The sequence below is a fragment of the Littorina saxatilis genome, linkage group LG17, assembly GCF_037325665.1.
Source record: "Littorina saxatilis isolate snail1 linkage group LG17, US_GU_Lsax_2.0, whole genome shotgun sequence".
Taxonomy (NCBI): Eukaryota; Metazoa; Mollusca; class Gastropoda; order Littorinimorpha; family Littorinidae; genus Littorina; species Littorina saxatilis.
Genome location: NC_090261.1, coordinates 59823423 through 59836434, shown reverse-complemented (window position 1 = coordinate 59836434; position 13012 = coordinate 59823423). Strand labels below are relative to the sequence as shown.

General features: G+C 41.0%; 1 protein-coding gene and 1 long non-coding RNA gene across 2 annotated transcripts in view; one reads left to right on the top strand and one right to left on the bottom strand.

The window, feature by feature from the left end:
• Positions 1–910, top strand: part of LOC138951926 (uncharacterized) — a 272464-nt gene extending 271554 nt beyond the window's left edge. The window contains exon 2 of the long non-coding RNA XR_011451266.1: positions 114–910. This is a non-coding gene — a long non-coding RNA (uncharacterized lncRNA). The remainder of the gene's footprint in view (positions 1–113) is intronic.
• A 5100-nt stretch (positions 911–6010) lies between these two features.
• The window catches only part of LOC138951924 (exportin-5-like), a 32545-nt gene continuing 25543 nt past the window's right edge, over positions 6011–13012 (bottom strand). The window contains exons 28-32 of the mRNA XM_070323486.1: positions 12249–12353; positions 9592–9732; positions 9156–9224; positions 8041–8142; positions 6011–7285 (exon numbers count right to left, since the gene is read on the bottom strand). Of these exons, the coding sequence (XP_070179587.1) occupies positions 7139–7285; positions 8041–8142; positions 9156–9224; positions 9592–9732; positions 12249–12353 (564 nt within the window). The 3' untranslated portion in view covers positions 6011–7138. The remainder of the gene's footprint in view (positions 7286–8040; positions 8143–9155; positions 9225–9591; positions 9733–12248; positions 12354–13012) is intronic.

Genomic DNA, 13012 nt, shown 5'->3' with positions numbered 1-13012 from the left:
AATTCTGTTCCGAGTCTCAGAGCAGATCAATCAAAGCCATTGCCCCCTGTGCTGGTGCTTCTGGTAATCACCAGTGCAAGTTTGAGTAAAATCGTGTCAGAGGAAGATGTAAGTTTGAGGATGTGTTGAGGCTGTGTGTTTGGTGAGAAGTGCAGCAGTTTGAGATAAATGAAGGGTCAAGAGATTGAGTGTGTGTGTGTGAGAGTGTGATCCAAGTAACTAATGAGCTGACGTCAGGGTTTATGTAAAGCTGTTAGTACATTCATTTCGTTCCAGTATGTGTAATTGGTCAATGGTGCATGTTTCAGAGTGTTAGATCTGATGAACTTCTTTTTTCTTCTTTTAAACGTTAGTTCAGATGTAATGTTGGCTGTTATGTGATTGACTTCCAATTCAGTGAGGGCTGAAAGTGTCCGGCTTACCAATCAATCAATCAATCAATGAGGCTTATATCGTGCATATTCCATGGGTACAGTTCTAGGCGCTCTGCAGTGATGCCGTGTGAGATGAAATTTTATACGGCCAGTAGATTGCAGCCATTTCGGCGCATATTTACCTTTCGCGGCCTATTATTCCAAGTCACACGGGTATAGGTAGACAATTATTAACTGTGCCTAAGCAATTTTGCCAGGAAAGACCCTTTTGTCAATCGTGGGATCTTTAACGTGCACACCCAATGTAGTGTACACGGGGGGAGGGTTCGGACACCGAAGAGAGTCTGCACACAAAGTTGACTCTGAAATAAATTTCCGCCGAACCTGGGATCGAACTCACGCTGACAGCGGCCAACTGAATACAAATCCAGCGCGCTACCAACTGAGCTATATCCCCGCCCCAAGTACCAAGTACCTTGTGAACTGGTAAACAAGAATGAAAATGAGAATACATTGTACACAAGTAACATCTGAAAGTCCTTTTGTTTTGTTTTGTTTTGTGCATGCTTCTCACTCTCTATCTTCTTCCATCTCTGTACAACCTGAAACCAGTCTGAATCACAGTGGTACCCTTCATGAGCAGACACCTTTGGTGCTACAGCTAGGCAGAAGTGTCCCTTCATCAAAGGTACCATTTCATGACCAGAACAGTTAATGTACCAATGCAGAACAGCAAGTCTTTTCTTAACAGTTTCCTCTCATTAGGCGAGGCCTTTTACGAAAGGTGGCTAACTTGTGCATTTTTGTTTAAGACAAAGCAAAGCAACCTGGAGCACCGTTTAAAGCCATTTATTTTTCAAAGATGAGGACTTTGCCTTTTTTTTTTTTTTACACATTGTTAAAACCCTGACCGTTGTCCACACAACAGTCTTCATTATCATTACAATACAGAGTAACAAACAACATTTTCACATGCTATTAACATTACATCAGAAAGTCTCCAGCAATGAATGTTTCTTTCATAAAGCAACATTTATGCTCGCACATGAACATCAAACAAATGAGTCATTACGGTATTATTGCACGGTTCTCTGCTCTGCTGTATAGTCTTTCACTATAGCCTCGACTTTCATCACAATTCCATAGGGTTCCTCCAGAAGCCCTAATGATTCAATGGATGATGTTCGGAAATAACTCTTTCAAGTTTTTGTCGGTTGTGGACGTTTTGTTTTTCCTTGCCTTTCCTCAAAAACGCGGAGTCAAGCTACACACGACGAATGACATGTCTCTGCACACAGCGGCGATTTCTGCCAGTGAAATCATGCGAACGACTGAAATCCCAGTGAGGATTAACTCCAATCTGCACTTTTTGCACTGTCTACTCAATATAAAGCTCTTTTCATTCAAACACATCGGAGCTGACAATCGACATTGCAGATGTGATAGCGCCCCTCAGTGCACAGATGGAGCAACCACGCGTGGAGAAGTCATGTGTTGTTTGACTCGGTGTTTGAAAGGAAAGGCGACTCTACCACAGTCCATGGAAGCCTGACAGTTTTTTTTCGGAAATTGTCTATTGTTGGAAATGACAGCTAAACAAAAACAGAGGTGTTTCCTTGTTTTTGACTCACATGCGAAGCAAAAGTGAGTCTATGTACTCACCCGAGTCGTCCGTCCGTCCGTCCGGACATCCGTCCGAACGTCCGTCCGGAAAACTTTAACGTTGGATATTTCTTGGACACTATTCAGTCTATCAGTACCAAACTTGGCAAGATGGTGTATGATGACAAGGCCCCCAAAAACATACATAGCATGCTTCAAGGTCAAGGTCGCAGGGGCCATAAATGTTGCCTAAAAAACAGCTATTTTTTACATTTTTCCCATTTTCTCTGAAGTTTTTGAGATTGAATACCTCACCTATATATGATATATAGGGCAAAGTAAGCCCCATCTTTTGATACCAGTTTGGTTTACCTTGCTTCAAGGTCAAGGTCACAGGAGCTCTTCAAAGTTGGATTGTATACATATTTTGAAGTGACCTTGACCCTGAACTATGGAAGATAACGTAATCGTAAACAAACTTAAAAATTATGTGGGGCACATGTTATGCTTTCATTATGAGACACATTTGGTCACATATGATCAAGGTCAAGGTCACTTTGACCCTTATGAAATGTGACCAAAATAAGGTAGTGAACCACTAAAAGTGACCATATCTCATGGTAGAAAGAGCCAATAAGCACCATTGTACTTCCTATGTCTTGAATTAACAGCTTTGTGTTGCATGACCTTGGATGACCTTGACCTTGGGTCAAGGTCACATGTATTTTGGTAGGAAAAATGTGTAAAGCAGTTCTTAGTGTATGATGTCATTGCTAGGTTTAGTTATTTGACCATGTCAAGGTCAAGCATGTGAGTCGTATGGGCTTTGCCCTTCTTGTTTTGTGGTGCAATAGTTGTCCACATCTAAACAAAAATTCTGGTTAATATCCTCAATGGCACAAAGAGTGAGTACAATACTTGATGATGCAGTTACCAAGAACACGTGCACAGACAAGCTCACGTACAGGCTCACGGACATGGAAGTATGCCTGCTCAACTGGATGAATATCAAATGCCGCTCTCCAATCAACAACAAGTAAATTAAAGATGAGACCTCCAACCCTGTCTCAGCACAACTAAACACCGGCAGAGACACGATACAATTACACAATGAAACAGAGAGAACAACAACAATCCATTTTCATCCGATTTAGGATGCAACAACACACATCTGCAACTGCAATACTTTGCCGGGAATGTGTAATTAAGGCCACTTTAAACACGGAATGATACAGTGTGGTAGCACACACAATTCCTTCACCCAAATACTTCATGAGGAGTAAAATGATGCCCAAATGATGTTATTTTTACAAACTAAACAAAGTAATCAATAGTGTCAAATGACACTTCCCAAGTGTGTGTGTGGGGGGGGGATATGTGTCCTTATCTTGTGGGGGGATGTGGGGGGGATGTGTTCTTACCCCCCCCCCCCCCACACACACACAAATATTTGTACATCTGCTGATTGATTGATTAAAACAAAGTTCTCAATAATGTATAAATGACCATGAAAAGCTCTGTCAACAAAGTAACAAACTGGATTTCAGGCAAAAGAAGGAATCACATCTTCCAGAAAATGGTTCAGAAAATGTCATTTCCCCCAAAAAATTCTAAATTGCTTCAGAAAATTTCATTTGATTTAAAAAAAATATATATATCTACAACTGTAAGCAACAATGAAATCACAACCAGTTCACTTCACACAGATTAGATTTACAACGCGAGGTAAAAACTAGACATAAAAGTGAGTAAATAACAATTGCACGCACGAGACAATAGATCTGCAGAGCTAAACAAAGGACGTCGTTTGTTTCTTATCTACAACTTTCACGGTTTTCCACCGGGTCAACAAATTTACAATCTATATAATAGGAAAACTGCTACATATTTAGCAGTATTATGCCTGGCCAATATAAAAACAAAAAGAAAAGAAATTTTTGGCATCCTGTCGCTGACTCCTTCAGAATGGTAATACGTAAGGAATGACGGCATGTGATGTATAGTGTATTGTCAAAGTCATGGTGGTAAGTACGTAATTATCTTTGGTGCGCGTTCTTCCTTTCTTTCTTTCTTTTTTTCTTCTTTTCTTTATATATTTTTGTTTTTCTTTCTGGTCAATATAATTAAAATTGTGGACTGCAGGCTTTCTGTTGGTTTCATTGTTAAAGTACATTGCATTTGTGTAGTGTTATCAACTTCACTGCTGCAGACAAGAAATTGCTCCTTTTTTGATTATTTAAAAAATATATATATATATTATATAAAAATAATAATAAAATGTATTTATATTGCGCCTATCCCTTACAAAAAAACAAAAATATTTGGCTCTAAGCGCATTACAACATGTGTAGGGACTTGGTACAATCAAGTCTGACAAATACAATAACACAATATACAGTCGGTCTCTTGGGTAAAAATGGGAAAAGCAGCTTCGACATTTAAACACTGCTACTAAAAAATCCTCTAACAATGCATACTGCTTTACAATATGCATTTATGTATAAATATAGTTAAAGAACATCGAGTTAATAGGAATTAGAAAAGGTTCTTATGATAAAACTAACTAGCGAACGACGAAGAAGAAGAAGAATAAAACTATCAATGTCAATGTATAACAAGTCATTCAACGTAAATGGCCAAAGAACAACAACAAAGCAATAACATTATACTGTTGTGGCTTTTCAATACAAGTAACACCTAAGAAACAATAAACTTACAACAGAAATACATCTAAGTGACAAAATAATATTTCAACCAAAGTATACACATTGATGGCAAAAACAGTAAAGAGAAAGAACAACAACAAAATTGCAAGATCTGAACTTCAATCAGAAAACAATATGATTTCTTTTTCACTGCCATGCAATGATGCATACATTACACTTTATCCAACACTAATGGTTTTGTTTGTCAAGCACACAGGCACGCACCATGGCACTGGACTTAGAAAAGGCAATATTGATATGGTAGCTGTGTTACATTCACAACGTAATCACAAGGCCACAGATAGCAATTCAAATATCAAATAACAGCCAAAGTAAGAATAACTCATGATACCCAAACCATAAATCTGTTGGAAAAAAAGGGATGACTGATTTGACCTTTTTATGTCAAAATGCAACTGACCGTGGAGCCTTAGATTAATATGGCAACCTCTCAGCATAATAATGAACGTCTCAGCGCAAATAGCATTCATGTAGTAGCTCAGTGGGTAGAGCACTGGACTTGTGATCCGCGGGTCACAGGTTCCAATCCGGGCCAGGTCGGATACGGGTCAACTTTATGTGCAGACTCAGAGACGGTATCCATGTTCCACTCCCATGTCACCACTGTGGCACTTAAAAGACCTCGGTCATTCTCCCATAAGTGCAGGTGGCTGATTACACCGAAACATGCCCACACCTGGGTAGCGCGACTCTGTTGCTGCTAGCTTTCCACTGGGAGGAAGCGACCCGACTTTCCCAGTGATGGGACAATAAAGTTATGAAAATGAAATGAAAATGATATCTCACTGCTTGTTATAGTCTGACAATCTGTCGCATGTATGGTGAATAAGCTGAACAATGGTGCTTGACTGTAACATTGCAGGATGGCATCACTACTTTTTTTTCTGCGTCACTTCATTGAACGAGTCTGATGCTGTGCCATATACATATACTGGACAAGACCAAAAACCAGTGGAAGCCTTCTTGGCTGATTAAGATCAGCACCAAATTATCATTGTCAGCGTCTTTTCCACTTTAAAATCTGACAGCACCTCTTGCAAGAGAATAAACATTGAATGATGAGCCATCACCACATTAAAAAAAAAAGTCACATACTCAGGTCAACAAAAAGCGTCACGTTGTCACTGCACAGAGAAACATAACATCTCAAAGTGTAAAAAACAAAGGAATACTGTACTCACCAATACAAGAACGGGACAAGACGGTACGAATTTTCGCTTATGGAAGCTTCATCAGGAAAAACAAGAACACAAAAGACAACAAAAAGCAGACGCAACACGGAACGAACAAGGTTTGAAAGAAGTTCGTTCCGTGTTGCGTCTGCTTTTTGTTGTCTTTTGTGTTCTTGTTTTTCCTGATGAAGCTTCCATAAGCGAAAATTCGTACCGTCTTGTCCCGTTCTTGTATTGGTGAGTACAGTATTCCTTTGTTTTTTAACTTTGTTCATCTTACCACAGTCACTTCGTTGTTTAGATCTCAAAGTGTGTTGCCAATCCCAGTCATTGCCGCTAGCCACCAATGTCACTTTGACGCTGTTGGCATTTCATTAACACACCTGATAACCTTATACACCGACACACAGAAGCTTTGGTTTAGCTAGCCATGTACGACACTGAACACAGACTGACAGGCCGCTAGCCATCGCATTTCATGATTACACCTGATAACCATATACATTGAAACACGGAAGCTCCAGTGTTGCGCACTGGTTTAGCTAGCCATGTACGACACTGAACACAGTCTGACAGGCCGCTAGTCATGACGCTCCAGTGTTGCGCACTGGTTTAGCTAGCCATGTACGACACTGAACAGACTGACAGGCCGCTAGCCATCGCATTTCATGATTACACCTGATAACCATATACATTGAAACACGGAAGCTCCAGTGTTGCGCACTGGTTTAGCTAGCCATGTACGACACTGAACACAGTCTGACAGGCCGCTAGTCACGACGCTCCAGTGTTGCGCACTGGTTTAGCTAGCCATGTACGACACTGAACACAGTCTGACAGGCCGCTAGTCACGAATGTCAATTGACGCTGTTGGCATTTCATTAACACACCTGATAACCTAAAACACTGATACACGGAAGCTCCAGTGTTTAGCACTGGTTTAGCTAGCCATGTACGACACTGAACACAGTCTGACAGGCCGCTAGTCACGAATGTCAATTGACGCTGTTGGCATTTCATTAACACACCTGATAACCTTATACACTGATACACGGAAGCTCCAGTGTTTAGCACTGGTTTAGCTAGCCATGTTAGAGACTGAACACAGACTGACAGGCTGCTAGCCACATGCACATAATACCAAACGGCCAGTCTTTTTACCAGATCCACCCTCCTCGTTCATTTCTTCGTTGTCAAAGAAACTGATGTTGCTGATGTCATCAGCCATCTTTTGTTGTCAAGGAGACTGATGTCGCTGACATCATCAAACATCATCGGCTGCGAAAAGAGCACAGAGACAGCTTTCGTCATCTGACAGGACCTCCACCCTCTGCTTCTTGGGCCGTCGCACAAACATTGGGGGCAGGTTCTTGTAGTGCACCTCTCGCTTGAACATCTGACCGAGGTCTTTCTGCAACACAAGGGAAAAAGTAACATATACTTCAAAGAGATACGATATTGATCCAAAAAAACCAATACCTCTGTTTTTGACCCTCTGTGAAATCTCTAATATCAAAAGCCAAACAAATTTTGAAAAGGTGTTGCAATGCGAAAAATGGCATCACGTAAAAATTCTGTCGCTTCTTCTGCATGCAAAGCAGCTGCTGGAAAATCATTTCTTAAACATTAATTTACAGGAAGGGCCAGTGACACATTTTAGTTCAAAATTGACACAAAAAGGTCAAATCAACAATTTACCACAAGTTTGTTCTGTGAGGACATATCCATGTCAAGTACTGTCTGCTGAATGACTAGCTGTAGCTTTATACTGACAGAACGTCGACTGACTCAATCATATGGAAGCAGTCCATCTTCAAATAGTATTTTTTAGTGGTAGTACTGGCTATCACTGAGTCCTCTCCCTGTCCCATTTTCCAAAAGATCATAAAACGTAAATGTGTAAAACCTTTAAGTTTTCTAACACTACAGTACCATCAACTAACAGTTGACAACTCAAAGAGGGTAGTGTTTTGGTAGAAGGAAACAACTGTGCAGAAGAACAACATTACATTGTTATCAACTCAGCAAAGTAGGTCCTTACAAAATCCTCAAGAAGTCAGCGATCGTTTGACAAAAAATGTGATGAAGAATTTACCCAAACTGGTTGCTGTTGTATTTCCATTTTGTTTTGATGAACGACATCACTGTAAGAAAGAGAATACTTACTCCTATGATGCTGCCAATGAGTTTCTTGAAAGCTTCCTTCTTCTTCTTTTCTGAAGGCGCTTTTGTTGGTGTGGAGTTCATTAGAAAACTTTTTTCAAAGTTCTGCAACAGATAATGAGAAGGTTGTCATATGTGTCCCTCCAGTTTCTGTTCAGACAAAGAGCTAAGAAGTAAAGAATACCAGCAGAGAAAGACAATCTCCCATCACCGCACCTCATACCCCACCCACCTACACACATCTCAAGCTGATTACCACTTCCATTTGCCCCATTTTTCCCCAACAACAACAACAACCACAACAACCACACACACACACAAACGCAAAACACACACCAACAAACACACAAATAAACAACACACACACACAAACGCAAAACACACACCAACAAACACACAAATAAACAACACACACACACACACACAAACACACCAAAACACACACCAACAAATACACAAATAAAGAAATAAAGAATAGATGTTCAGAAATAACACTGTCGGGTTTGTACAGGTTGTGAAATAGTGAATACTCTTTTTTATTGAGGCATCCTTTCCCACATGACATTATAGGCCAGTCACTAGCGAGGGGTATCTCTCAAACACGTGGATAAGGCAACAACAAAAAAATTGTCTGTTTCTGGTAACATGGCTAAAAGAAATAGGGTCGGTAGGTAGGGATTTTATTTTATTTTTTTATTTTTTATTTTTTTACCCCAAATGTAGACCAATAAAACTAACTTTAAAAATCGCACAAAGAGACTGGATTCACTATACATAGAGACAAGACACTCAACACATTTACAAATTGTCAGCGGACTTTCGTTTTCACACGTTTTTGTTGTTCATTTTCTCACCCTGTCCTTTACCACCCCCAAAAAAAAAAATTTTTGAGTTTGGAAAAAAAAAGTTTAGGGTCGGCGCCGAAATTTAGGGTCGGTCGGGTGACCAGAAACAGACAAATTTTTTTTTTTTGGCCTTAGGAGCACATGTGGAAAGTTTGCCTCAATAAAAACAGAGTATTCACTCTTTCACAACCCATACAAACCCAACAGAGTTATTTCCAAAGTTCATCTATTTTAAAAAAACTAAAAAAAATATGAAACAGTGCAGAGCCATACCTGTACAGCTTCCAAGGAACAGTCAGGTATGGAGGCCACAAGCTCCTGCAGGCCTGGAAACTGGGGTCGCTGGAACCATCAAGGCCACAGAAACAAGGATCACTCACCGCTCAAGAAGTATGTCACCTCATGCAAGCATCATAACATATCTGGGGGTATAGGGAGTAAATTAGGTATTTCTCTCTGTTTGAACAAAACATATATCTCTCTGTGTATAAAATGATGAACTTTTTGGGGCAGTTTCTTTGATAAGTTTGGATCAACATGGCAATTTAACTATCTTTAAGAGAAAATCTGGCTGAAGAATATGCAGGGAAAAGTTACAGACAACCCTCAACTAATATTTTCCCCAGAAGGGTCACAGACAATGGTCTTTAATACATGTAACTAATTTTCGATATACAATTAACAGACAACGAACGTAAAGAACATCTACCATTTCTTCATAGATGGTGAGACTGAGGGTGACCAGGTTGGCCTGTGTGGCCTCGTGCTGACCGAGGGTACGCAGACCAGTCAGCACTGACCGCAGCACATGGACCGCTCCTTCGTTGGTCATCGTCTGGTCAGCCATCAACTGCACACACAAAAAGGGAATATTAATGTTATAAAATAAAATAAATCTTCACTCACCAAGACGGCGGGATGTAGCTCAGTCGGTAGCGCGCTGGATTTGTATCCAGTTGGCCGCTGTTAGCGTGAGTTCGTCCCCACGTTCGGCGAGAGATTTATTTCTCAGAGTCAACTTTGTGTGCAGACTCTCCTCGGTGTCCGAACACCCCCGTGTGTACACGCAAGCACAAGACCAAGTGCGCACGAAAAAGATCCTGTAATCCATGTCAGAGTTCGGTGGGTTATAGAAACACGAAAATACCCAGCATGCTTCCTCCGAAAGCGGCGTATGGCTGCCTAAATGGCGGGGTAAAAACGGTCATACACGTAAAAGCCGTGGGAGTTTCAGCCCATGAACGAACAAACAAACTCACCAAGACAATGATGGCACACCAACAATGTGGTCGCCTTTGGAGGCTTATTCAGGACAAAAGTAACAAGAAGGGCAAAGCCCATACGACTCACATGCTTTACACATTTTTCCTACCAAAATACATGTGACCTTGACCCAAGGTCAAGGTCATCCAAGGTCATGCAACACACAGCTGTTAATTCAAGACACAGGAAGTACAATGGTGCTTATTGGCTCTTTCTACCATGAGATATGGTCACTTTTAGTGGTTCACTACCTTATTTTGGTCACATTTCATAAGGGTCAAAGTGACCTTGACCTTGATCATATGTGACCAAATGTGTCTCATGATGAAAGCATAACATGTGCCCCACATAATTTTTAAGTTTGAAACAGTTATCTTCCATAGTTCAGGGTCAAGGTCACTTCAAAATATGTATACAATCCAACTTTGAAGAGCTCCTGTGACCTTGACCTTGAAGCAAGGTAAACCAAACTGGTATCAAAAGATGGGGCTTACTTTGCCCTATATATCATATATAGGTGAGGTATTCAATCTCAAAAACTTCAGAGAAAATGGGAAAAATGTGAAAAATAGCTGTTTTTTAGGCAACATTTATGGCCCCTGCGACCTTGACCTTGAAGCAAGGTCAAGATGCCATGTATGTTTTTTGGGGCCTTGTCATCATACACTATCTTGCCAAATTTGGTACTGATAGACTGAATAGTGTCCAAGAAATATCCAACGTTAAAGTTTTCCGGACGGACGTCCGGACGGACGGACGGACGACTCGGGTGAGTACATAGACTCACTTTTGCTACGCATGTGAGTCAAAAAGTGAACCAAAAAGTAAAAACATCAACCAGAGAACAAAATAATAAATGAACAGAGAGTGAGACATATCCAACCAAAATAAAGAGGGAAATGTAGAGGAACATTAATGTATATCTTACAGAACTTCAAAGAATAAACATATATCAACAAGAATGTTGAAACTGATAGAGACTGCAGAGTGATTTTGGACAGAATTATGAGGATTTCTAGAGATCTGGCTGCTAAACCGTTACATTGAAGCATATCCTACACAAGTAAAAATATTGCTGCATACTCAAGTCAAAATAAGCAAAAATGCGCAACCTACAACAAACACCCAAAAATAAAAAATAAAATCTCAACCAATCAAGTACAATTTCACAATATCTATCGTTCTACTATCTTACTTGAGGGTGGGGAGTTAGCTCAATTGGTAGCGTTGGTACCTAGAGTCAACTTTGTGCAGACTCTCCTAAGTGTCCGAAAATACAGGCATGTGTACGATAAACTTTACAGTAAAAGTTTAAGGGCTTGGATAAAGGAAAGAAATTGGGTAGCGCCATATTGTATGGCAGCTCACTTTCCCCAGACAGAAAGCAACCTGAGTTTTCATGAGGGTAACCTCACAGGACTATATGATACCTTATCCTTATCCATTGCAGTAAGCTTAGTAACCATGTGTGAATACAGTGGTACCTGAGATAAAAGGACGACGGGCGCTGTGGCGGGGTGGTAAGACGTCGGCCTCTTAATCGGAAGGTCGAGGGTTCGAATCCCGGCAGCGGCCGCCTGGTGGGTTAAGTGTGGAGATTTTTCCGATCTCCCAGGTCAACTTATGTGCAGACCTGCTTGTGGCTTATCCCCCTTCGTGTGTACACGCAAGCACAAGACCAAGTTCGCACGGAAAAGATCCTGTAATCCATGTCAGAGTTCGGTGGGTTATAGAAACACGAAAATACCCAGCATGCTTCCTCCGAAAGCGGCGTATGGCTGCCTAAATGGCGGGGTAAAAACGGTCATACACGTAAAATTCCACTCGTGCAAAAACACGAGTGTACGTGGGAGTTTTAGCCCACGAACGCAGAAGAAGAAGAAGATAAAAGGACACCCTTGGGACCAGCCAAAGTGTCCCTACATTGCAGGTGGCCTTTCATGACAGGTATACTTTGGTAGAGATAATAGTCAAAGGAACAACAGAAGATGTCCTTTCATGGGAGGTGTCCTCTCATCGGAGGGGCCTTACATTGCAGGTACCACTGTAGCACAAAAAGTGACCAAATGGTGCATTAGCACCACAAAGTGAGTGCATGTGTACCTGCTTGACTAGTAACCAGCAAAGGCCGATGCACTTGGAGCATGTGATGGTGTCGCTCCATGTCAGACCGCTCAACACGCACAGCAAGATGGATGGAAACAGCGCCTAAAACATACAGGCAAAATATAAGCATGCAACAAACCTGAAAGAAAAAAAAATGGCTGTAGGCAATTGGCTAAATTGCACCGGGTTCTGTTAGAAATGTCTACATTTTACACTATGAATTTCTCTACTATATTACTGCCTGGATTTCAAAGAAACACCTTTCTCAATAATTAAAACTGACATTATTCAGAGTTCAACACAATTCACTTGGAGTTTGCCGAGTTGTGTAACGAAAGGACACAAGTACTTGTCTGAAGGGGTGACAGCTATGACAAGCTCTGCGGCACCACCACCCTCAGTGGTGGGTGATTTCCGCCCTGCTTTAACGGAAGTTCAGGGATATCGTTTTAGCGAGTCTCCTTCTGTTGCTTACGAACTTTCCAAGGTACTTGTCTTTACTTTCATTTTTCTAAGATTCGCAAATGGTTGATTTTCCTTCATTCTTACTTTGACCAAGCATATTTTGCAATGTTCAGTCCAACCTGACCTTGCAACCACGCCTTGAAAGCCAACACCTGCCCACAACGACCATTCCAAAGGATCTCAGACGAGTATTTCTTTTATATACATGTAGTTCCACTTTCCATAGCAACCACCTGTCTTTATTAACCAGTTGTGGTCGGTCCCTTGGGTGGTTCGTAAAAGACAGGTACAACTGT